This window comes from Macrobrachium rosenbergii, chromosome 14, assembly GCF_040412425.1.
Source record: "Macrobrachium rosenbergii isolate ZJJX-2024 chromosome 14, ASM4041242v1, whole genome shotgun sequence".
Taxonomy (NCBI): Eukaryota; Metazoa; Arthropoda; class Malacostraca; order Decapoda; family Palaemonidae; genus Macrobrachium; species Macrobrachium rosenbergii.
The window spans coordinates 21,725,273-21,752,877 of record NC_089754.1 but is presented as its reverse complement, the minus strand read 5'-3'; the positions used below and the strand labels follow the sequence as shown (position 1 = coordinate 21,752,877).

The window sequence follows — 27,605 nt, the reverse complement described above, 5'->3', positions numbered from 1 at the left end:
ATATATATATATATATATATATATGTGTGTGTGTGTGTGTGTGTATATGTATATCACAAAAACAAGCTACGTAATTTCTTTCAAAGTACACAACCTTACCACATTCATTTACAGAGTTTTATTCATATCCTCACATGTTAATTTCTTTGTTATGCGTAAGCCATGTAGTCAGTAAGTAATTTTTATTTTATACTTTCAGAACGCCTTCGGGAGGAGCTGGAAGCTGAAAAATTCCAGGCAGTTGAAGAAGCTCGAGTTATTGTTTCCGAGCATCTGGAACACGTTAACACTTCTCTCAGGGAACAGCTTCTTGAGGCTACCTGTGCAAATACCCAGGTGAGAATGGATAGACGGTCTTTTGAGTTTTGATGTTTTATCCTTAAAAAGGGAAATGAGAATGAGTTAAATTTTTCTTATTTCATGCTTAAAATGCCGTATGAAGTCTATTGTTTTTGACCTTATATTTAATAAAAATAAAAGGTAGCGTCCATTAAAAACTTTCTCAGTGAAGTCACGCAAGAACATTAACGGCCATTCTCGTTAACCTCACAAATATCTGATGGAAACAGAGTCTTTTGTTTTTAGGCTTTTTACCTGCAAATGCAAACTAACAATAGACACGGAAATCCTTTTCTTATAGTTTAACAGTCCGCATCCCAAGAATTTAAATTTTCATCAGTTACATGAGGGGTGAAGAAGCGTTTTATTGTATTAGTAAAATCTTACTTTCTTCTAATGCTTAACATTGCTGTTGAAATTTGCATAGCCCTCTAGTCGTGTATATTTTTTTATTATTCGTAAATAAAGAGGCATCATTTAATTATTCCCTTTTTATAAATTGCACTGATAGCATAAGCATGTGGAGCGTAAAGAACATGTCATTAGCAAATTCAAAGTAAAATCTCGTATTCTTCTGCAGATTTATTGTAAAATTGATTTGTGTATATTGTTTTCATCATGAACACGAATAGCATTGTCTGTTTACTGCGAAAAAAAAATGAAATCCCTGAATATGAAATTCTTCATTCATATCCCCATTTCAGTACCGAGAGGAACTGGAAGCAATCAGAGCAGCCCTGAAACTCCGGGAGGAAGTGATAAGTTCCCTGGAGGAGGAGTTGATGAAGGTTAAGGGCGGTAGCGAAACGGCTGCCTCCTTCTACAAAGCCTCTCAGTACTCATTTGCAGGTTCAGACGAGTCCAACAGCTCACAGGACAGACTCAGTATGTCTGACTCGCTAGATAATCAAGATGACGCCCAGAAGTCTGGGTAAGTTTAAAGTATAGATGAGAGTGGGGGTGTGATTAGGCTCAACCCTTATTGGTTTTTAAGTCAAGAATGGCCATTTAGCTACATATATTTTTTTATAAATTATTCACAGCGACTCACGTTTTTCCCAGGTTAGGCTATTATTGTTTTATTTACAACTGTCAGGATGAAAGGAATGAAAGGCGGGAGGGTGAATTAAAAAGTTAATTTTTAGGGTCTTTTCTGGGTCGGTGGTTATAAGGAATTTAAGCTTTTTCTTTTGGTTTCATTGTCGTTTCCTTTTTAATTCTTATATTTTACACTTTCCTTCTTACGCTTACTTTTTCTGTACGACCTGAATCCCGTATGACAGTCCAGTTATTTTTTTTTTAAGTTCCATTAGTTTTATTATTTAACTTTTTAAGCATTTTTTACTTTTGTTAAAATATTTTACAATGCTTTTTGTACTCTACTCTTCGAGTCCTTTCTTCTGTGATTTTAGCCACATTTTGTGTGATTTGATTTTTTTCAAGTACTTTGCTTCCTACTAAAGACTTATCACGTTTTCATTAAGACCTGTTATAATTGTTTTTTATAATAATTATACTTTTATCTCTATTGATACCTGATTGACGGTATCCTTTAGAAAGGAATATCCTATTTAACCTTAGAATAATCCGGTTCTAATTACTTATCCACCTTTTCATTCACCATTTCTTAAATTTTCACTTAAAATCTTTCTTCAAATTAATATAATGCTTCCGGCACCTGTAAAATAATACTTTATTCCAGGTAAAATGAAAACATATTCTTATATAAACCTTACTAATATTATGTTTAAAGAATACATTAATAAATTTCTGGAGGGTTCAGTAAGATGTAAGGTTGTCGATAAATTCAGTGCTGATTGTTTTTCATTTCACTTGTTTCTGCAATATTTAGGCGTAACAGATTTAGTTATATTATGAAACACTTGGTAAATTCTTCATATCAGGTGTTCATTACATCTTATTGGAGGAACTGAATCAGCTTGTACTATAATATCAGAAACGAAATTATGCCATTGTCAGGTATAGGATAAAATTTGTGACCTGAGATGCCGGCATCGGATTAGTACAGACCACTCTGTCATAATTTTTATTGGGATTAGGTTCTCGGTATATGCATTAGATTTGCCTTTCTAATAAACACTAAAGGTTTTTTTTTCATCACTTGGCTCTTGAGGTAGTTGGTGTTCCAGTAATGCTTGAAAAAATTCACTTGTTATTTTTTTGAAATTCAAAGGACGATAGGAAGGGTAGCCTGATGCACTTACAAAACACAAAGGAAAGCTGGAAAAGTTGGGCTTACGTTAAGCCCTAAAGACGGTAGTGATAATATTCATTTGTCCCGCTCAGTGGCTGTTGGTTATTGGAGGATATGAACGGTTGTTATTTGATCTGCTAACAAATATTTTTCACATTGAAGGCTAAATGGGGTATGTGTTAGCAGACATTTGTTGGGAGTAATGTAGCTCGAATGTTGTAGTTATCGAATATGTTTTAGCTGTTAGTGAAATAAGATAGATTTAGTACAGAAATATAGATCGCAGCAGTTTCAGAATCAAAACTAGGAGTGATTATGGAGATCTTTAGTCAACACCACTACATTAATTTCCTTTTCGGATATATCTCACCAACAGTAGAACCGGAAATGCTGTCTAAAGAGCTGTCATTTCAATGATATATTAAATAACAGTATACAATAACCTTTGTTTTTCCTTCTTTGTCATCATTTGGATATATACTGGTATATCTAGCAATCCTTTCACCTCACTTTGCCGAGTTCCAGAGGAAAAGCAATTAAGCCTAAGAATCTGGTGGCCAATTGTCTGTAGAGATACATAACGTATCAATGCTAAAAACGGCAAAGCGTAAACTTCAGCGCTAAATCCTTATCTGGTATGGCATATGAAGGTACTTTTGATGTTTGCTGCCTCTTCAGTCGCTCGTGTATGCTTATGGATGTTTTACGGTTACTTACTGTAAGAGTAGTGTAGCATTCCTCATTGACTTTTTCCATATAATAGGACCTTTAATTCAGCCGCCGTCAACTTTGTCCCAAATGCTCAGCAAAGGGGCACCAGATCAATTGTTGAATTGATTTCTTGATTGATTCAGTTTGGTAAGCTAGAGTCACTGCTCATAAGGGGGTACACCAGAATTTCATAAGCATTTCAAGATCAAAATATTTTTCCACACTGCTTCAGCTCTATAGGCTTTGTTAGAAACCAGTAGGCAGCAGCGGGTGTATTTGATCTCGTTCACGATTTGCTAGGTTACCTCTTGTAGTTAGCAAATGAATCTTCCATAGATTCTGCCGTAGTAAATGACAGGCAAAATTCAGAAACTGCCCCATGTCCCGGTCATATGGGACTGCTGAGAATTTTTTAGTGTATAAAACTAGGATAAAGTGAAAATTGGAAATTAGAACTTCAGAACACTGAATCCAATAGGAAGGATGGAACAGGTGGAATATGGATTCAAGACTTAGGGACTATACATCATAGCCTTTTGTGAATCACGGTCCAAGGAATGGGAAAGAGAGAGGGAGAGACATTTGAAGGAGGTAATATATACATTTATTCAGGAAACTGTGTACACAGGGTTATTGTGCTCGAACGTTATAAAATACAAAGGTGTATATTTTTACATTGTACATGTAGCATGTAATATGGCCCTTTTTCGGAATAAGGGAATTCTTTTAAAATAATTAAGTTGCTTAAAGTCTAATATTACCAAAAATTGTTTTAATTTGTAAAATTACTTTATGTATAGAAGTCATTCAGTGGGTATTTCACCAAGTCACGATTCCCCTCCAAGTGTTGACAAGTATTTTTTTTTTTCTTTTCTTGGGCTCCTCAGCATCACGTACCTCTACGTAGCGTTCTTCTTCCTATTCTTCAGATATCTCCCATCAGACGTTGCCTTAGCCTTGACCACTATTGGTCTTTTCACTCATACATTCCATTTGTACAAAGAGAAAAAAATGTAGAATATGTGTCGTTGTCTTAGGGACCAAACAATCAAGGAAAATTTTTATTCTATTAAAAAACTTTTAACAGCAGAGTTCATGAAGTGTTCTGTATAGTTTTGGAATTTCCGGCAGGGTAGTATTTGTTTGTTTGTTGGATGTTTACGAAGGATTTTTATGATGTGTAGAAAGAATTTTATCCTTGTCATTTTTTATGAGTATTTCCCCCCTTAAGTTCTAAGTGTTTTACTTTATGCTTACCCTCAGCTGTAGGCGGGTACCAGATGTATATTAAGAGATATTTTTTTTTTATTTTGAAGCCCTAACGATATTCATTTTCATGTGAGCATATGTAGGCTTCTAAAATGTCGCTCAGCAGTTAGCAAACGGTAAGAGACGGTTGGACTGAATTTAATAGAAAGCCTACTTTTTTCATTGCCGTTCCACTTATAATGAAGTCTTTTATGATTAATCACGATTCTTGATAAATTTTATTTTGCGTTGTCATAGCTTGATTATGTCACTGGAAGTGCTACCCAAAAAATAGATTCGTGACACTAAGGTTTTCTTGTTTGCTACTTTAAATCTGTATTTATTTGAACCGAGTGAAAAGTGCAAAAAATGGAATGGCTTCTAGAATTCGGTGAATAATTTATTTGTACAGTATTTATTCCATTTTATGTAAAAAATGCCAAAATTTGTTGGAAAATTTAAATAACTTTATTTGCACTAGCCACATCACAGCGTAATGTATGCCAACTGCTAGATGTTTCTAGTGACAACTGGTACCCTTATACAAGCTGAAGTGTCTGTAAGCCTGTAGTGTTGTATGCTTGTTCCAAATTTTGACAATAGCAGAAAAAACAAGGAAACAAACAAATCTGGTTTGTATTATCCCTGTCAGTGGCGGAAGCCTCCTGGGAAAGGTGTTTGGCGGTGGCTGGTTCAGCAGCTCCAAAGCAACCAAGGACAATGGCAGACGGGGGAGCGCGCCCTGTAAGGCTCTCTTTTTATTGTAGTCAAGTCATTTTTGCTTGTTGCGTTTTTAATCCCTCCTGTGTTCTTTCTACTTCTATATTACTTTTAAGGTACATCAAATATATATAAAGCATCCCGTAACCACAGACAGTTTGTCTGGTAACCTTTCCTTCTAAATTTCCATTTTGAAGTTTCTGTCTCCAAATAATACCTTTCCTGCAACCTGCACCCTCGCTGAACCTCACCGAAAGAAGGCACATAGATTTTGAAAATTAGTGGAGTTTAGAGTTAAGTAATATCATCGATAAGAAATATTGCGGTTTTTAAAGCCAAATTGTTTAGAGTTTAGTAACATTATCGATAAGAAATACAGCAATTTTTAAAGCCAAATTTTATGTAAAAACATTTAAATGCTTGAGAATCTTTAATTAATAGAGAAATGTACTGAGGGTGTTATACTGGAAATTTTACTAATACATGATTAAAATGGTTCAGTAACCATTAAGATTAAATGTTTCCAAAGTAAAAGACTGACCTTCAATACTGCCCTTTAACTGTCTCCTAACTTATAAACTGTAAAATCTCAGAATTTCCACTTCAAACTCATTTACTCCTTTTTTAAGTGGTGTAACTTTTAAATAGCTTCTAGGATGCTTCATCCCTCCCACGGACCAAACCTATTATTCCATCAAAGAAAAAAAACATGAACTCTGCTGTTACAAATTCTTCTCTGTAAAGTTGTAACTAACTCGGGCTTCAAAGTAAACACCTCAGTACCATCCTCGTCTTGGTGGAGAATCAAGCACTCCAGAAGCTATGCTCATTTTCTCAAACTACCTTAAAAGAGTTGTACACCAATTGTTGTGCTGTACTGCAATATGGTGTATGGACAACATCCTTCTATTTGCTGCTATAACAAGAGTAGTATGGGCATCATAACTTGGTCTTGTCTTCATTGTTGCATGTAAGTAATTCTTGACTGAATACCCTTTAATCCTGCAAGAACATGAAAAATCACCCAACATTATTTGTAAACAAAGGCGCATGTATTCAAATCTAGTACATAGCAAATAGTATTCCATAGAGGTCTTTGTAATGGCTAATATATTAGTGCTTCATAACATTATTACCTTTAATTGAAAGAGTGCTGTCAGATATCTTGATAATGTTGATGGATTAAAATGAGTTTACACAGTGGTGCTATTTAATAAGCATCGTACAAATTCACCTTCATATTTTTATAATATCTTTATCAGTTACTTGTAAATGGGCTTTTAACTATGTTATTAGAAGTATTATTATTTTCTTAAATCTGATTATCTTGATTCAAAGTATTATTATTTTCTTATGAATCTGATTAGCTCTTGATTCATTATATATATATATATATATATATATATATATATATATATATATATATATATATATATATATATATATATATATATATATATATATATATATATATATATATATAATGTATATATAAAATGTATTGTATATATATAGTTTAAAAAAGCAAACATAGTTAAACATACGTTTGGAAATGTGATTTAATCTGGTGGTTACAATTTAATTAGTATTCATTTACAGCATCGCTTCTTCAATCACTAACATTGTATCCGAGTTTGACCTCACTTTCTAACTTCACTCTACGCATTTTGCTTCATGCTTTAGTGAAAGGAAATCCAGTACCTCTCTGTGGCTAGAGCGTTTTTGACAGTAAAATCAAATAAACTCCCAGATATTATGCCAGCCATCTTTCCTTGTAATTTCGAACTCCCAAATGAATACTGCCAAGTAGTTTTCTGTAAAACCGTTTCACTGGGTGGTCTTTTGTGAACACTTTTCGTCTTATCAGAGTAATGTTTTTTGGCTCGTATATCTCGTGATGATATTTTGTGCTTGTGGTGCTTTAAGAAAGTTTCACTTGTCATCTTATGTAGTAGAGCAGCAGAGAAAATTCTCTGATTTATTGCAGTTTTTAATCCCGAATGTAGTATTAGTTTCATTAGCAGGACATACATTGTAGAATAACGCACTACAACCTTACAGCATGACCTTTACAATGTGTCCATCTTTTGGTGGTATTTTTAGTAGTGTCTAGCAAATAGGAATTTATATTGTAATTGATTTTTTTTACACTGTTTGAATGCTGTTTTTTACATCTCTGATGGACAGAATTTGGTGCATATGATGATGTTCTTAAAAACACTTTCCATGTTACACACTAGCTATAGATACTAAAACTGAATGTTATATAAATGTTCTGAAATACCTAATATATGTTGTATAAGGTTTTTGGCTTAACACACCTGTTGCTTATCATTTACAAACCTCTATCCTAAATCATAATAACGTTTCCAATACACATGCTATATTTTGTTACATAATTACTATTTTTTTTGCCAACTTTGCATAATTTTGTCTTGTTTTTTGGCATGCGTAGTTTGCAGATTAATTTAAGTTTTATATTATGGAATAGCAATATATTTTATGAATTTTTCCAGCAGCCGGTCAGACTGATTTTGGGGTGAAAACAGTCAAGTTAGCATTCATATTTAGACTTAATTTTAACGGTTGGTACTGTAACATAGATCCAAAAACAAAGGTTAGAACCTTTACACCGGTATCCCAACCTGGTTGCTTAATCGCACGGTGTTTGACAGACGATCTTTTTATCAGAATGTTATTTATTGGTCATTAATAATCGCTTGTCTTTTGCCACGGTATATGAGCCTTATTTGGCAAAATGTCTTCAGATTTTTATAACTCCATTTCCTTATTTGGTAAAATGAAGTTGCTCATGTTGTCTTTTTACAATCTCTTCCACAGTATATGTGTTACCTTCTTCTATTTAATGACTTCTCTTAGTAGTCACAAAAGTAATAATATTTTATTCATAAGGTCTTATTAAGATATCAGTCTTCCTTATCCAAGGATTTTAGGAATTTTATATCCTTAGCTATTTAGCGTAATTTTTATCACAATTCATCACTGATACTTTTAGTGATTATGGAATAAATCAGCTTTTATTTGGTCGATACCATTCATAGTTTTAGAAAATCACCGTTCAGACCCTCCATTTTCTTTCCTTTCTGATATTTTGGGCCCTTTTGGCTCGCCTTTTCAGGAATAATTGTGGTGGTTTATGTGTTTGTTCTTTGGGCTTACCTTTATGAGGAACCTGGGACCAACTCCATTATCGAAGCCGTTTATTTGTTGTTCCTCACTGACCACCTATCGCATTTCAAAAGGATGGCTTTGTTTGAAATCCCCCCATGATTTTTGCTCTTTAATAAAGTTCAACTCCATTGATGGTGTTTTGCTTTGGGCTAAGCCCATCTTTTTTTTTTTTTTTAGGTTGGCCATCAGGCTTGAGGAATAGAGGCAAATCGGTTGTTGTTTTCCCTTCCAAATGAAGAGCTTCCTTCGCCAAGGCGAATACTGATCGTTTTTCTTTTATATGACATTTCATGTGGCGACTCTTTTTTGACCCTTATTTCTATTTTACTATGACTGTACCCAATGATCTTGACTAGTCCCCTTCCATATCCCCTAGATTTGGAACCCCTATCGCCTTGGGCTCTTGCATATCAGGATTTCTTTGTCAGTAGTTAATGGGAGGTTCTTTTACCATTCTGCTTGCAGTATTTGGGGTTTTGTCCAGTACTTTTGTTAGTTTTACTCACTTTCATCCTTTTTCTTCCCACTGTAGAGTAGGTGCCTCAGACTTTGTTTACTGTCATTCTTTGACGGACTTAAACCGTTCCTAGCCTCATTGCAAAAGGTAGTTAAGACCCAGATTCTCTGCTGGTAAGCAGACTTTCTCTTATCAGAGAGATGTTGATGGTATTCTTGCTTTTTTCACAGAAAATAATTGTTTTAAAGATGAAAGATCTTGGCAGATAAATAAGCCCATTGAATGTTAAGCCTTGTCAGAAATTTTTTTTTACTTGGTATATCAAACTACCTTGCACTTTGTTTGCTGGGTTTTGCATTTATTGTTCTGAACTGCTTTTTGTACCTTCCTCCAGTCTCAGCTTGTTGGTCCTAGTCAAGAGGTCTACACTTGGCCTCTTGTTCACTTCAAAAGCTTACTATACCATCAATTATGGGCTGCTATTGAGAGGTATCGAATTTACAGAGCTGTCATTATAGTTGGAATAAACTTCATTTGGTTTAGAGATGCCTTGACTGTGAATCTATATGTAATGCTTCTTCATGGCTTCCTTCTCTACTACTCTCTTTTGTATTCAATTCAACGTGATTCAGTTGACGTTCACTTGCCAAATATATGTCCTGAGAACCATTCTTTGTGGATTTTAGGCCAGCAATTGTAAGCTTTCTACAGTCATCAGCTTCTCTTGTTAGTTGAGAATGCTCATGGGTCTATGAAATAAGAATTTTTCTGTATTTTTCTCTACTCAGTGGTTATGCCAACGTATCTGTCCATAAAATAGACTGACTGCACATATTAAATAGTCTTTCAGTTCAGAAAACTGGATTTTCGACACTAAAGCAACAGCCGGCTCTTAGAGATACTTTCTTAATTAATTTCTGTTCACTAAATTACAGCCCGTCTTGTAACCTTTCGATCTGATTCAGGTTCCAGCCTGGTTTTGTACTCTCATGATTCAAACTGAGAATGATTGGAGGTCAAGCGTAGCACATAATATCAGTCACAACCAGGAGCATTTCTTTATGATGCAAGAAAGGGATACACGGCACAATGTTCCTTCCCTTTATTTCTAGATTAATATTCTCATCATTATTATTAGCATATGAAAGAAAATATAGGTTCAGCTGCTCTCTCCCCATTGTAAACTTTTTCTAGTTTTCTACCCAAATACCTTATGCCAAGAGAGTTTGAAAGTTTTTTGCATGTAAAAATAATTCGTATTTTTTTTAATATTTCTTCCCTGAAGTTTCTTTCATATGCACATTCATGCTCAAAATATTTTAATAGTATGTTCAGATTGTGGTCTCAGTGATTTTCATTTATATATATATATATATATATATATATATTATTCATATATATATATATTATATATATATAATATATATATATATATATATATATATATATATATATATATATATATATATATATATATATATATATATATATATATATATATATATATATATATATATATATATATATATATATATATATATATATATATATATATATACATACGTATGAACTGATTTATTATCACTCACAGTTTCGTGATTTTCATTTATTTTTCTAAATTCTTTTTCAGCTACAGATAAGAAGTTGCCCTCATCTTAGCTGCCAGAAATACCCTTGTAAAATACACCTGGCCCCGTAAGAGGTCAGATGCCCAGCATCGTCTTCGTCGTCATCATCATCATCAATCATCATTAATTAACCATTCTTTTCTCTCTTCCTCTCACTTTTATGCCGTATAGTAGCAAAGGAAAGAGAAAGGAAGGGAGCAAAAGATGGAGATATAGTTTGGGCATTTATATATTTATCTATATATCTTTTCTGCGACTTCCGTCACCAGATGTTCATTTTAAAATATTGTCTTCTTTTCACGGATATTTTCAATATTTTTATATATATTTATTCTCATAGACTTCCCTTTTACATGTGTATAGTCATCCTTTCGCATCTGCATACATTCATCTAACCACACAAATTTCAAGTAAAAAAGTAAAGAAATTCATAATAGCTCCTTCCCATTTTGTTTCACACTAGACGTGATACGTTGTTTTTGTAACTAATGAAATTATATAATTATATATATGTATATTATATATATTATATATGTAATATATATAATATATACATACATACATGTAATGAATATATGAATGGGAGTTTATTCGACTTTGTAATACTGTATCATTTACATTGTATCTGTTATGTGTTCATCTTATTTTCAAGTCTCTTCCACTCTTATCTGGTGACAAACATGAATTCCACAATTGATAATATGGAGGCGTTTGGTCTCCGCATTTACTTTAACGTTATTTACCTAACAGGCCTGGGTTGAGTTCAGACGAGACGTGTTCGTAATTTCAATATAGGTCCTTTTACGTTCTTTCTTAAAGATCTACTAAGGACTGATTCATTTAATTTTCTTTAAACCGCCTATCTTCTCCAGAAGCTCTGCATATGTTATGAAAGACTCGGCATGAAACATCTCTGGTTTTACCGTCTGTGTTGACTAGTTTACTATACAGGCCGCACACTTCAAACAAGATAGAATTCCTGTGCAGCCGTACAGTATTAGTAAAGGAAAAACTATCTCATGAATTATGAGAGAAAACCTGTACATGGAACTAATAGTTCTCAAATAATTTACAAAAATAATTGTAGCTATAAACATCTGAAATGATTAACATAAAATTATTACTGTCATAATGAGTAATTACATTGTGAAATTTAGATAAACATTTCATACATAATTTGCTAATTGGATTGGATATAGAATTTAGGCCGGAGGCCAAGCGCTGGGACCTATGAGGTCATTCAGCGCTGAAAAGGAAGTTGACAGTAAAAGGTTTGGAAGGTGTTACAGGAGGAAAACGAGTCACTGAAAGCTCACCTTTTTTAAGGATTAAAAAAAAATAGTTTTTTCTTTTTAAAGCCGAGAGGTTTCAGCCTCAGGGTCTTCCAGATAACAGTTGATGGTTGTGCGGCATGTTCCTCTCGTAGGAACATCCTGTCACTCTCAGTGGACTTCATGCAAAAGCTTCTAATGCTTATCCCTCACACCCACGGGAAAAATACTTCCCTCGTCATAGCAGCAGCTTTACATTTGTTGAGTATGCTTATGGCTTGCAGCTTGTGATACGTTAATGCAGTTTAGACACGACTCATTTTGTTATTTTATCCTATTTTATTGTATTGTGATATGATTCCTTAACGTTATCTAGTGAGAAATAAGTTATGATGATTGTGATCGGTATCTATGATAATAATCTTCTTAAACGTTTGACATTGTGATATCTTTTTATAGTATCTGCCGTCGACTGTTTGGAAGGCTTGCAGTTTTAAATTTTCAAACAAGATTTGATGATAAATTGTGTATTGGGCAATTTTATGTATGGATGAAAAGATATCAGTGCTGTCTAATAAAATCTACGGAAAGCTTTAATTACCAGGTAAATTGCCCATTTACTGCAGAAGACTATTAGGTTGACATTTGTAGTAGAATAGTACAGTAGTAGTTATAAAGAATACTGGTAAAGACTATGACATTGTAGAGGCTAGCAATTCCCAGAACTCCCCAGGCCAGTGGACATCAAGAACTTCATTGGATGTGTCTTTCTATGACTGTTAGATTTTCCCCAGTTGTGTAGACTGTTTTCAGAGAGAACGAAGCAGCCATGAGAACGTTTTCTCAACAGTTAGTTTCACCATTTATTATATGGATCGACTACCGTTCAGTAATAAAATAATCATTGTATTGGTTTTTACAGTGAAAGTGTACTCATGAGTTGCTCTCTCTTCGCGATGTTATAAAAATTCGTTCATGTGAAAACGTCCACTTTAGAGGCTACTAAGTACAGAGGTGCTACTAGTCAAGCCCATGCGTAGAAAATATAGAGTCAAATGATTGAAAGAGCAAAGCACAAAACATTGCATGCTCACGTCTTGATTGTGTTCGTATGCATGAGGATCTTTGATTAAGTAGAGAAGTGAAGAGAAGATGGCAGTATTTATTTTAGTGATACTTGCAAAAAAAGTTTTGTAGTTTTATATTTGAAGTGTGTAGAGTATAAGAAGTTTCCAGACCTGCAAACCTTCTAACCCCTCTCATTTATTCGTATCTTACGCTTTTTTATGTTTTAAAATACTTTCGAGAAAAGGAAGTGATTAGAACATACAAAGATGCATTACAGTATTGTTTTACGTGTTTGACTTAATGGAAATATAGCCTTAGATTCTCTTAATAACAAATATTTTCCTATGCGTTTTTTGTTTCCCTTTCAGTATTAAAAATGCCTTAAAAAGCTCAATGGAATTCCTTTTCTGAAGGACTGGCTGTCAAGAATGATCAAACTGATACGATTTAAAAGATTTACGCAAAAAATTTGTAAACTGCTGTGTTATTTCAAAGAGGCTTTTCAGTCTAGTTTACTGTTTCTGTGGATATTTTATAAAATATCTTCAAAACCTATGGGAACGTCTACCTAGTTTTGTATTTTCTAAAGACTCCACTAATCAGTGTAAACATGTGATGTAACTAGAGTCCCAACCCATATTCTCTCCTTTTTAAGGAAAATGAATCTAATGTAATGCGAAAGTGGAAAAGGAGCTGAATTGTTAACCATACATTTTAGATGTAACAGAGATTTTAAATTTTTAAGGTATGATATAATGGGTGCAGACTTTGAGTATAATGTTAAAACTCCCAAACCTAAATTATACTCGAAGTTATAAAGTATAAACAGTCGTTCATTCAAGGGCGTGTGCCTGCATAATTCCTATTTTCCTTAATATTTGTATCTTTTCATGTGTCTTGTATTTATATTCAGGTTGATATATATCTAGTCTTAATATCTCATGCATATTTATTGTCTTTTTTATATAAGAAAGCAATAAAGAATATTATTTATTTTTTGTATTTTTCACCCTAAAACATATGATCTAATAAACTTGTTATTTAGTTAAAAATAGCTGGTAAATTGCGTAATACTATAAAAGGTTCCGGACAAGACTTGCCGACAAAAAACCGGTAATTACCAATGTGGCATTTGCTAATTGTACCATAATCATGTAAACAAAATTGTACTGCTGGTCAATAAAATATAGTCGTTTTTCTTGGTATGAAGTAATAATCTTTACTTTAAGAGTACTATAGTAATAATTTACATGAAACTAAAAAAATTATGGGAATGAATTACTGTAAGCAAGAACAACCCTGAACTTTAAAAAGAATTTGAACACATGGTAAAATTTTCACAGTGAATGTACAATTCCAGGTTAAAAATATAAAGCAAAACTCAAAATGAGGACCCTCCATATTATATATTGCAAGGATTTTGCAATGAAAGAAAAACTTAGCAAAACTGCTTTTTTGTATTGTTTGAGAAATAGTAGAAAAACCACAATCTAGATTCCTTTATCTTATTAATCAAATCGCAAATTTCTGTCATTAAGCCACTAAGTCCAAATTATCAGCATAAAGAAAATAATCAAAATAGAAATTAAAATATTGAAAAAGGCTAAAAATTTAGAAGTAAAAATACTGAGAGGCTCACAATTCACGCTTTCCATTTTTTATAAACAACAACGCATTAAATTAAAGGATCCCTCGACATACTGGCAGTTTAGGAAGGAAATATACACTGCCTTTCGACTGGCTGCTAAAAACACTGCAGTCTTATTGGTTGTCCCTTAATTATTTCCATGGTAACCGTCGTTTACAAACAGCTTCCTAGAACTACGGGACCACCAATAAAAATCGGCTATTTTAACAGCCAGTCAAAAGGCAGTATATATTTCCCGCTTAAACTGACTATATCGAGGATCCTCTAACTTATGCGTTGCTGTTGAAAAAAAATGAAATTCGTCAATTTTGAGCCTTTTTTTCTATTTTCTTGTGTTTCGATAATTTGGACTTCTAGAGGCTTATTAACAGCAATTTGCAATATAATTAATGATGCAAACGAGCCTGAATGCAATACGACTTTCATTTTCTCTAATAAAATAAAAGGTTTCATATCCTAATTTTCAATTAATACTAAATAACAACATGTCAACCATATATCAGAGAAAAGAGTTTGATTCAGATTTTTAAGTTCTTCATTTAGTTTTTTATAAGAATTTTTGGAATTTAAATGTGTTTTCAGTTTAGAAACAGAAGAAAACAACAGCTAAGGACCCTCCACATATTGCAATTTTTTTTTTTTAATAAAAACGAGGAATGGTAAAACTGAATAAACCTGCCTTGTTCTTTCTTTACCTCGGATGATTTACTCATATTCATAAATTAGTGAAATTGTGGTAAAAACATATGACATTCAGATTCCTTTATATTATTAATTTTATTGTAAATTACTATTAATTAGTCTTTTAAGTTCAAATGATCCAAGTAATAAAAAAAATGGAAACTGAAAAAGAGGCTTCTTTTTTCCAAATAGCAGCAGATATATATATATATATATATATATATATATATATATATATATATATATATATATATATATATATATATATATATATATATATATATATATATATATATATATATATATATATATATATATATATATATATATATATATATATATACCAGGTGTTTCAAGAAATTAGAGCCCCCCACTCCACAGAACAAATGGAAAGTTATGAAGTTTTCTGCTATAGCCTATATCCAAGTACATTATTTTGAGTTTCTGTTATGCTATTTTTCATTTTACATTTCTTGTATTTTCAGACTGAGTGACGGAGTTAGATACAGCCATGGCTAACGACTTGGAGAAAATCAGATGGATGGACCAAATCCGGGCTATAACCTTCAGAGAGGCCAGGGATGCTGGTGCATCCTTCATTTCACGTTCCTGGATAGCTAAATACATTAAAAGAGATGAATCCTTTGTTAACAGAAACTGGAACAAAAATCCATACGACTGTCATCGCAAAAAGAGTGAGAATCTTGAAAGGCCTGAAGCTCTTTCTCCGGAGTCAAAAGACATCATAGCTGAGGCAGTGGGTAGACCAAGAAAGTCTTTATGTAAATTGGTGCTTGAACTAGAAACAAAAAGGGGAAAGAAGAGAAGTCACAGTGCTGTATATCTTGAGTTGAAAAAATCTGGTATCAAGCCATTTCATGTTATCAGCAAGCCCAACATCACTCAGCAAGAGAGAGAAGACTGTGCATGGTTTTGTGGTTCATTTCTTAAAGACTGGGATGAAGCTGACTTTCTCCATGTTGCTGCATCAAATGAATTCTTCATTTACACAGTCAAGAGGCCACATCATAAAAATGACATCATTTGGGCTGCAAAGTTGGATGATATCAGCGATGACATGCCCTATTGCCAAGTTGTGAAATTTCCTGAATGTTTGGGAATTTTTCTCTGTTTCACAGCCAAATGGTTAATGTGGACCACCAAAGAAAAAGGACAGTCATGAAATGGCAAATACTTCGGAGCTGTGCTTACAATTCATCCCACAGCACCTTGCAACTCCGAATATTGCCACCCAGACACCTCTCAGGCTCAAATCACCCACGGAACAGACCACCTAGCAGACCTATGTGCACCATCTGCCAGAGGTACAGTCACACTGAAGCAGAGTGCTGCTACAAGCCAGACAACAACCAATGGCAGCCCATCAATAACTGCCACTCCTCCTCTCTTCCAACTCCACACCACCTTCCCAGCAGACCGTCACTGCCGGGAGATCATCTTATCCCAGGGGACCTTGCCGAGACTGTGGAGTTCTAGGGCACTCTTCTGCCAGGTATCCTGGTTGCTCAAAACATGTGGTTGCTACCAGGCATGATCAGTACAACACCCTCCCTGGCTGAGCCACCAGAAAAGTCTCACCCTGAGCGGGTCTGGACACAGTCCGTCACCGTGGCCCCCCTGGATTGCTCTAGCCTACCAGTGCACCTGCCAACTACTGCTGACACTGGCTCGGATATTAGCCTGATCGATCGGGCCAACGTGCCAGCCAGTGCCTTCATAGATGAGGAAACCAGGTGGACAGTAGCCTGGGTAGACCAGCAATCCTTGACTGTTCCCACAGTCAAACTCAGGGTGATCACCGATTGGAGCACTGAAATTCACCGCCTTGGCACGGTGAACCATATCAGGCATGGAGTGGAATTCCTGCTAGGACGAGACATCCTCTGGGGATGTCCCCAACCCCCGCCATTCTATTGCCTGACTGTCTCCGCCAGTGAGGCCATGTCAAAACTTCATGAGCGGGACACAGCCTATGTGACAGTTGTGCCACCCTCGGCCCAAAAGCGAACCGGCCCCACCAGCATCTAAACCATTCCAGGCCTAGTTCACAGATCTCACGACCGGACAGCCACCAAAAAACTCCTCCCTCATCACGAAGGGATATCGCCAACTACCGCGGCAAGTGCCCCAGCAAGCTAGCCGCAGCAGCCACGATTTCCACAGATCCAAGAGGCTTTGCCCTCTCATCAAGACAGGAATCTCTGTCCCAAATCACTCCAGGGACACCGAGGGGTCTTGCTCCCCCCGGTCCCCCTTCAGCTTTGTCTGACACCAATTCGCTGCCAGTGCCACTTGCGAGCACTGGTCAGTGCCAAGCTCCACCTATCTCGACTGGAATTGCATTGTCAACCTTACTCCCCGTGCCTGGCCCTGAGTTAGTGCCAGTGCTGGATCCAGAACCTGGCCCGGATCCTCTTACGGGAGATCCACCAAGCCTCACAACCATGATCATTGCCCAGTGTAAGCCTCTGACTCCTGACGTTTCTTCTTCCCACACTCTTCCGCCTGCCGAGGCTGACCCTCTGGCAGGCCTGGACACTACCTCTTTTCTGGTTGACCAGGAACTGTCTAGCCAGGATGCAGGTGATGGTTCTATTCCCATGATGGTTGTCGGAGCAGCCAAAGTCAAAGACCAGCCCTTAGCCACTTAGGCTACCCCTGATCCTGCCCCTGATGGCGCTCCTGGCCTTTCTTCAGAGTCGGTACCCTCATCACATCCTAGGAATGGCCTAGCCATACCTTGGAGGCCCTCAAAGAAGAAGAAGAAGGGGCGGAAGAAATCCACTTAACATATCAGAGCCATAATCTCTTCTTGGCACTCGTGCCCAGTTGGCACAGTGCCACTTCCATCTCAGAGTGATTCTGGCACCTGCCCAGAGGAGGTAGCCGGTGTGACCTCTGACCCAGTAGTAAGCTAACAACTAACCCCTTATGCACTTGTAACACTAACATTTTCCTAATTAACCCCCTTCAAACCCACTCCAGACTCAAACTGATACCTTACTTAATTGTATACTGTGATTTACCCTTCAGGTTATTCATGTTTCAATGTGTTGCATGTTAATCATAAAGCAGTGTGCCAATCATACTTCATTGCGTGTCATTCGTCAGTGCCAGAGTTGTAGGATAGTGGGTTAGGTTAGGTCTTTATTCTGTGCATTTGCCTAGGGGTAGAGTTCTCCTGTCATTAGGGACAATAGTAGAAATGTATATACCCTTGGATAGGTTAGGCCTGTAAGTTAACAAACTCAGAACCCCTTTTACTAGTTAGGTAGGCCCCTTTAGCTATTGCAGTGCCAAAGCACACCTCATGTAGGGATGCTAGCTGACTAGTCGGGATGAATAGCTAACTTAGCCAAGACCTTCACGCCCAAAAGGGTGTGAATACCTTTTCAAAGGGGGGGGACCTGTCACGAATTTATATTCCTCCCTCCTAGTAAATCGCCATGTAAGTGATTTTAATGAAAATCCAGCATACCAGTTAACTAAGAATCAAGCCAAAATGGCTGACAAAGAGGGTTTCCAACTCATTTTTTAATCCAGGACACATTCCATTCTCCTGGCCGGAAATGCCCTGGTCTACCAAACAATAGACTTCCCCCACCTTCAACCCCCTACTACAAGAACACACCTAGATTCCCCCCTCTGTGGGGTAGTGTTTGCGAGTTCAGATCAGAGAGGTTATAGGTAAAGTAGGGTGCAAGCCGCGCAAAGGGGAGCTAGGGTCTTAAGCTGTAACCACCTTATCTTTAAGACCATTTTTCCCTTGACTTCTTGACTTGCGCCAGACTATTCTTTCAGGTATACAGGCTGTCCCCAGTTTACGACGGGGGTTCCGTTTTTATGACACATCGTAAAGCGAAAAATCGCCAAAAATCAAATATACTAAGAAAACCTTACTTTTAATGCTTTGGGTGTATTGAAAACGATGTAAACTGCATTTTTATTGAGTTTCTCATAAAAAAAACTCCAAATTTGATTATTCTGCCGTTTTGGAGCCATATTTCTTCCGTTGGATTGGCGTACGACGTGTCATAACCCCGGAACATGCGTCGTAAACTGGGAAATAATTTCTGATGAATATATTTGAAAAGCGTTGTAACCTCGGAACATCATAAGCCGGACCCGTCGTAAACCGGGGACTGCCTGTACCTGGATGGGCGAAGACACGCCAAGCCTGCGTCGTTTTCAAAAACAAGAGCAGAGACTTCCCGGGCGTGCTCCGAGGCAGACGTCCTTTTCCCCTGTTCTCTGGGTGCTGGGCAACGACAACTCAGATGGCCGCTGACGCTATGTTCCGAGCTCATGCATACGTGTAAGGTAAAGTCTGAGAGTTAGTCTGTGCCAGTAACCACTGTTCCCCTTTTTAATCTATTTACTTCTTTCTTTTGCATCTCCAAGACTTTCACATTTTCCTTTCTACTCAGGTGTTCCCCTTGTGTAAGCTGCGCCATCCCCATTCATCCTTTAAAGTGCATTTGTTCAGTATCCTCATAACCTGCAATTAAGTCCTCCCATTAAAGTGTTAAATTAGGCTAACTAAGATTTAGAAGGTAAGATTGTTCATTGTGCTTTGTTTAGTAACAAGGGAGGTTTCATTTGCCCCATGTGTTTGTACTAACTCCAGAATTCTCTTCCAGGAGACGACATAGCCTGCCCAGTTCACAAATCTATGCCAAGATACCCTTTACTGACTGTCATCCAAATTTCGCAACCATTCCTGGTCGCAGCCTGACTGCAAGAATCCGCTGCCCACACAGAAATCATCTTGATTAACCAATGTCCATTATCCTGGAATTTACCCCTTTCATTGTATTGCTGCCTGTGAATTGATGCATTTTGGCACATCAGAGTTAACTGTTTTAATGGGAATTGTAGCATCTAAAGCCCCTCATATTTACATTGCGTGTCTTTAAATTACTGTATTTATGATCTACCATGTGATTTATGTGCTGTAAATTGTTACATTTTTGGTCTCACATACTTGCCCCATTCTCTGTAAATAAACCACTTTTAAATGTAAAAGAATTCTAATTCCAAATCAGTGACCTTCATTATTTACGTAACTCAAGGAAGATTCTAAGGTAAGTTCCAGTAGTTTTCCTTTTGTTCATAATCGGGGACCCCCCTGGGCACCGAAGGCAGTCTATAATAATAAATTGTCCAAAATTCCATCCCCCCAAGGACCCAGGTTATGACAATACCAGGTGTTTCAAAATTAGAGCCACCCCCTCCACAGAACAAATGGAAAGTTATGAAGTTTTTCTGCTATAGCCTATCTCCAAGTACATTATTTTAAGTTTCTATTAAGCTATTTTTCATTTTAAATTTCTTGTATTTTCAGACTGAGTCACGGAGTTAGATGTAGCCATGGCTAACAACTCAGAGGAAATCAGATGGACTGACCGAATCCGGGCTATAACCTTCAGAGTTAAGTTAAGTATATCTTAGTTTAACCAGACCACTGAGCTGATTAACAGCTCTCCTAGGGCTGGCCCGAAGGATTAGACTTATTTTACATGGCTAAGAACCAATTGGTTACCTAGCAACGGGACCTACAGCTTATTGTGGAATCCGAACCACATTATACCAAGAAATGAATTTCTATCACCAGAAATAAATTCCTCTAATTCTTCATTGGCCAGCCGGAGAGTTGAACTCGGGCCTAGCAGAGTGCTAGCTGACAACTCTACCGATTCACCCAACGAGGAACTATAACCTTCAGAGAGGCCAGGGATGCTGGCACATCCTTCATTTCACGTTCCTGGATAGCTAAATACATTAAAAGAGATGAATCCTTTGTTAAAAGAAACTGGAACAAAAATCCATATGACTGTCATCGCGAAAAGAGTGAGAATCTTGAAAGGTCTGAAGTCCTTTCTGTGGAGTCAAAAGACATCATAGCTGAGGCAGTGGGTAGACCAAGAAAGTCTTTATGTAAATTGGCGCTTGAACTAGAAACAAAAAGGGGAAAGAAGAGAAGTTACAGTGCTGTATATCGTGAGTTGAAAAAATCTGGTATCAAGCCATTTCATGATATCAGCAAGCCCAACATCACTCAGCAAGAGAGAGATGACCGTGCATGGTTTTGTGGTTCATTTCTTAAAGATTGGGATGAAGCTGACTTTCTCCATGTTGCCGCATCAGATGAATTCTTCATTTACACAGTCAGGAAGCCAAATCATAAAAATGACATGATTTGGGCTGCAAAGTTGGATGATATCAGCGATGACATGAGCTATCGCCAAGTTGTGAAATTTCCTGAATGTTTGGGAATTTTTCTGTTTCACAGCCAAATGGTTAATGTGGATCATCAAAGAAAAAGGACAGTCATGGAATGGCGAATATTTCAGAGAAACTGTGCTTACTGGTGGAGTATCTCCTTTCCTCAAAGATTCTGAAAATGTGTTGTCTGTTGAAGAAGTCACATTTTAGCATGATAAGGCACCAAGTTTCAAGGCTCATCAGACACGAGCTGCTTAGATATAATGGTATCGATTTCTTCTCATCAAGTGAATTTCCAGGTAGCTCCCCTGACCTTAATGTGTGTGACAACATTGGGAGTATCTTGAAGGATCGTGTTGAAGCGCGCACTGTGAACTATGTTGGTATATGAAGCCTCGACGACCTGCGAAGAAAGGTGACCGAAGTGCTCAGGGAAATGGAGTTTGAATCTCAGCTTTTTTGTGATTTGCTGAAATCATACCCCTCAGAATTGCAGGCTGTAGTACAGGCAGATGGAGGCCACACAAAATATTAAATACTCAGAGAGAAACTTAAATAAATACCTGTTCTGAATTACTCTTGTTTTTGTCCATATCAATTTTAGTTTATGCTGTGGGGGCTCTAATTTCGAAATACCCTATATATATATATATATATATATATATATATATATATATATATATATATATATATATATATTATATATTTATGTATATATATAATTATATATATACTGTATATATATATATATATACATACATACATACATACATACATATATATATATATATATATATATATATATATATATATATATATATATATATATATATATATATATATATATATATATATATATATATATATATATGAGACATTACTAGACTTTGAAATACAACATATGAATGCTGTAAACTAATAGTTAAGTGAAAGAATTGCGTTTCATCTTCTAAGGAGGATTTGAACTTGCGTCTTCCGAGTTTTATGCTATCAATTTAAATTTTGCTCGAGAGATGAAGTTCAGTTTTCGATATTTAATTTTCAGATGGCTATTACGTGGCCTATCCTTCTCAGAAAATGCAATCATCAGAAAAAATTGAAAACCTTATGGCAAATTAAAATTTGCTGAAGCAGCAATTATCTCTAATGAAACATGTCTGTGCGAGAGTCTCCTTCTTATATACTGTATTATCGTTAATCATTTTTTTATGAATTATCTGTATTGCCAAACTGGAATTATACATTTGCAATGACAATTTTTTTAAGATATCAAACTCTTCTGAATTACGTGCTAAGTAAGCGACTAACACCACTTTTCATATATTGTTCCATCAGACCGATTCTTATACACACACATTTACATTATATATATATATATATATATATATATATATATATATATATATATATATATATATATTATATATATATTATATATATATATATATTATATATATATATATATATATATATATATATATATATATATATATATATATATATATATATATATATATATATATATATATATATATATATATATATATAAAAAATCTCACTGCTTGAAATTTTTTATTTTCAAACTGGGATATGTCATTCAATCTGTTTACAAGACCTGTTGTTAGTTCTTGCCTAGCAACGTCCTCTTTCTTAAACAGCCATTATTTCGGGTCAAAGTGCAAAGTTCTCCTTGAATATTTTCAACATCAGAGTCCTCCAGAAACTTCCTCCACACCTCACTCAGAGAGGAAAGCTAAGTCTAAAAAAAAAATAATTTTTTTAACACAATCGGAATAAGTATTGCATTATATTCGTAAATTTGAGGTCATTTTTAATACATTCGTCACAATAAATGAAATAAGCAACATAAATTTGAACATAGGAAACATTGGACAGATTGGTCTATGAATCATTGCTATATATATTCTGAATTATTATTATTGACCTTTCTTATTATATACTCCGATTTCAACTTTCGACTCATTAACAAACAACTGAACAAAGGGAAATTAAAGGGTAAGGAAATAGTTAGTCCACCTTCTCAATGTTGGTATTTTCAAATTTAAAGAGGTTTGACCAAAATCCATCGAAGCAAAAACGATATATATATATATATATATATATATATATATATATATATATATATATATATATATATATATATATATATACATATATATATATATACACACACACATTCACTAGCTGACCAAACCCGGCGCTGCCCGGAAAAACTCTGAGTGACAGTATATGGGTAGGGGGAATGGAGGAAATGGGACAGGGTGAAGGGGGGGGAGGAGGAAGGGAAAGGGGAGGGGGAAGGGAGGGAAAAAGAATGGAAGAGGGAAGTAAATCGGGAAGGGAAGGGGGAGGGGAAGTTACATTCCTCTATCAGAAAAGAATAAAAAGCATCTCCACTGAACACAGACAATAAATAAAAAATATTGTATTTCTACAATTCGCACTTAGGTGTGTTTATGGGAGAGGAGGTCTCTCTCGTGCAACAACAGTGAAGTGTTGTTTCCAAAACAACCCATAAACCTCATTTAAACCAAATTTATTATGATATAGTCCTATGCCATTGTGATGCTCGTAGTAGTCACTATAACGAATTCCGAAGGTAAAAACAAAGAAGAAAAGATCAAATTAATGAGAAGATTCGCATTTGAACTCATAAAGAAAAAGGAAATGCTGTCATCATATTTCTTGCACGTTGTGTTGAGCTAGCAGCTACTGCGCATGCATGAATGAGGAATGCAACTGGCATGTGTGTGCTTAGGGAGAAAATCATTGGACCTGCTTGTTTGCGTTCATTGCTTTATAGCTATGAAGTATGTTTTGTAACGAAGCCAAAAATATTTAATTTAGCAATACAACCAAGCAGTGATGCATATGTTCAACATTTTTATTAATAATTATAATAAATTATGATCAAAATTCATGTAAAATCTGAGAAAAATTTATGTTACAGGGGATTTGGATTTATTGTTGTAGGTTAACCATACATCTGACAGCTCATGGAATACAAGGTGCGCCTCAGGAAAAATGAGAATTAACCCAGTAACACTGAAGGAAAAAGTGACATAAAAACGAAAATTTCATTTTTTTGTCTGTGTTTGTATGTCTGTCACAGGGCAGGGGTTTGATTTTGAGTTAAAAACCTTTCCAGAGTGACATAGAGGCCGTGTGCAAAATTTTGTCTGGGTCTATCAAGCGGTTCGGATTTCTATAGAAGCCAAACTAATATACAAACATTCACTTTTATGTATGTATATGTGTATATATATATATATTATATATATAAACACATACATATATATATGCATATATATAATATATATATACATATACATATATACACATATATATATATATACAATATACATAATATACATAATATATATATATATATATATATATATATATATATATATATATATATATATATATATATATATCTGGATAGATAGATATACATAGACAGACAAATAGATAGATATGGGTGCATTTGTGTTTGTGTCAGGAAATGTTATCACTCGTTAAGTCGACGCCTCTATCAAATTCTAACATTCGATCATTTTGACTATTTTTATTTAACTTTTGCTTACTCTTGTAATTACCACGAGGTAAATATCGATTAATGTTACAATCTATATTTCCAACTTATTACTTTAAATAAAGCTTTTCCGAGACCGTAAACATACTTCACCTATTATTATTATTATTATTGTTATTATTATTATAGAGTAGTTTGAGGAGACCTCCGAGTCTCATTTCTAGACTCTGATAGGGCTCTGGGGAGGATGGGGGATGAAAGCCTTTCGCGGTTTCACTAAAAATCCCGGACATTTATCCTCCTCCTCCTCCGTAAGGTTCGGTACAGGAAAATGCTAAGAAAATCCATAAAGATGAAATATGAGCGCGACCGCTATTGAAAGGATTTAAGACCTTTTCCTTAGGGCCATAAGAGCATTATATTTGTTTTGTAGTTACATTAAATCTTTGTTTTTTTGTCAAGTATGGTTCATGGAAAAAGGGTTATTCTATATTTCTCCGAAAAAAAATAATAATAATAATAATAATAATAATAATAATAATAATAATAATAATAATAATAATAATATATGTATAGCTTATTGAAAAGAATAGCTTCATCTTCGAATGAATATTTGTTTTCTTCGATATTAGTGCTTAGTAAAACCTAGCCAATGTTCATAATTTGGTTGGCAAAAGGAGTAACAGAGAAGTTCAAATCTTGTAAGAAAATCCCTGACAAAGATGGAAAGTTAAATGTGGAGAGTAGATCCCGCAGAGTTCTCAGCAAGGGGTACCCGGTAGGAGTATTCAGAAGGTTGTTTTACTGCATCAGTAGTTCTCTGTAAGACATTTCGAGAGACGTTATCGTTTCGGCTGTCTCGATAGTTATCGTCAGGACGAGTATAGTTATGATGGAAAATGGGTCAAATGCCACGGGCGAGTGTGGTGCTGAATTCTCACTGGCTGTCAAAAAATGAAGGAGTGTAAGTGAAGCCTTCTCCCAGACATAGATGGCTGTCCTCCCTACCCTGCGTGTGAGCGTAGGAGATGCTGAACATTCCTGAGCATGTCGTACATGCCCTTCTTGAAATATGCACAAAGAAGGCCCCCTTGGCCATCCAAAGGGGCCACGTGTATACCCAAAAGGATGGTGCAGTGATGAGTTCTTGCCTTAGTGGCATCATTAAACAACTATATGGGCGACAAAACGACACTTTCATCAGCACCAACACAAAGGATAAGATAAAGCATCTTTGAAAAGTCTTTCACATTCATAGCTGCCTCAGCTTTATCATGAAATACAGCTGAGACAGCTTCCTCCCCTTCCTTGCAGTCCTTGTAGTACATAAAGAGCAACATTTCGTCACCTGGTGGAAGCGAGTACCCTGAAAGATACAAGCAAACCACCACAGGTGTTTTTGTAAGGAGGGACCTCCACCACTCTTCCTAGGCAGACGCACAGAGCTGGATCATGTTTCCTAGGCCCTCACTGGAAATGGACACACTAAGGAGTCACAAGATGCATCAAATGAGCCACGAGAAACTTGTAACCACCAGGAATCCCATCTGACCACCCAAGAAAATGTGGTTATCACACTCTTATAAAGGTATCTTTAATGAAAAATAAAAGGAAGATAGATGATCACGCCTCTGGACCATCGTAGAAGGGAAAGTCTACCCCCACAGACCTGGGGAAATATTTAAGCTTATAATTTATTATCAAAAATAAAATCTGGACGCCTGGTTATGAAAAATGCCAGCTCACTCCATGCAGGGACTCCTGAACAGAAGCAACATGGTCCACTGCTACAGATGTCCTGTCCACGGATGCCTCAGTGCTTACATTAATGTAACTACTATGGAGCCTGTTATATCAGAACTGCTCTACCCATCCTGACAATAACTGTCGAGACAGATGAAACGTTGACAACCCTCGAAACGTAGTATTGGGAACTTCTGCTGCTTAAAATCCACATAAATATGCCTACCGGATAACCTTGGGAACTGTGTGTGATTAAGTTTTAGCCATTTCACTTTCCATCCTTACCTCCTTCAGCAAGAAACTAATTCACATGACTTAGAACCTTTCGAGTTTTTCTTTTTTTCAACTAAATTATGGACAGTGGTCAGGTTTTCTTAAGAAGAAAGAATCATTAAAGGAACTGAAGAGGCACAGTATAAAATCAATTCAGCTGATGAAGCTATTCTTTTGAAAAGAATTTCTAAAAGGTCTACTCCCTTCAAATAATAATGATAATAATAATAATAATAATAATAATAATAATAATAATAATAATAATAATAATAATATGTAAACTATATATTTTCCGACAGATATTACCATTCGAGAACAGGTTTGCATAAGAGCCTCGATGGCCGAGATGGTTAAGGCAGCATCCTCAAACTTCTTAGAGGTCTGTGGCATGGGTTCAAATCCGCAGCCGACCGGTCAGAGAGGCGGACACTTTGCTATCCGTGTAGACACCCTGGGATTATGTATGTAATCAATGGATAGGTTTGCTTAAAAGCAAATGGGTGTTACAGACTATTACACACAAACAAAGCCACTCCATCTTCTAAAAACATAACACACACACCACACGTCTCGACTGTCGACCTCACCGAGTAACAACTCCTCACTGCT

At 35.8% G+C, this 27,605-nt stretch overlaps 1 protein-coding gene and 1 long non-coding RNA gene across 17 annotated transcripts in view; one reads left to right on the top strand and one right to left on the bottom strand.

Moving 5' to 3' along the window:
• The window catches only part of LOC136845771 (trichohyalin-like), a 576,224-nt gene extending 565,226 nt beyond the window's left edge, over positions 1-10,998 (top strand). For 4 of the 16 annotated variants that reach the window (XM_067116039.1, XM_067116040.1, XM_067116031.1 and 1 more), the window contains 4 exons: positions 200-336; positions 1,044-1,270; positions 5,166-5,257; positions 10,513-10,998. In XM_067116039.1, the coding sequence (XP_066972140.1) occupies positions 200-336; positions 1,044-1,270; positions 5,166-5,257; positions 10,513-10,541 (485 nt within the window). In that variant the 3' untranslated portion in view covers positions 10,542-10,998. Of the gene's footprint in view, positions 1-199; positions 337-1,043; positions 1,271-4,152; positions 4,425-5,165; positions 5,258-10,512 lie in introns of those variants that run through there. The other 12 variants (XM_067116025.1, XM_067116030.1, XM_067116029.1 and 9 more) reach the window with 5 other exon arrangements.
• LOC136845773 (uncharacterized) overlaps positions 3,847-27,605 on the bottom strand; it is a 71,787-nt gene continuing 48,028 nt past the window's right edge. The window contains exon 3 of the long non-coding RNA XR_010855252.1: positions 3,847-6,235. This is a non-coding gene — a long non-coding RNA (uncharacterized lncRNA). The remainder of the gene's footprint in view (positions 6,236-27,605) is intronic.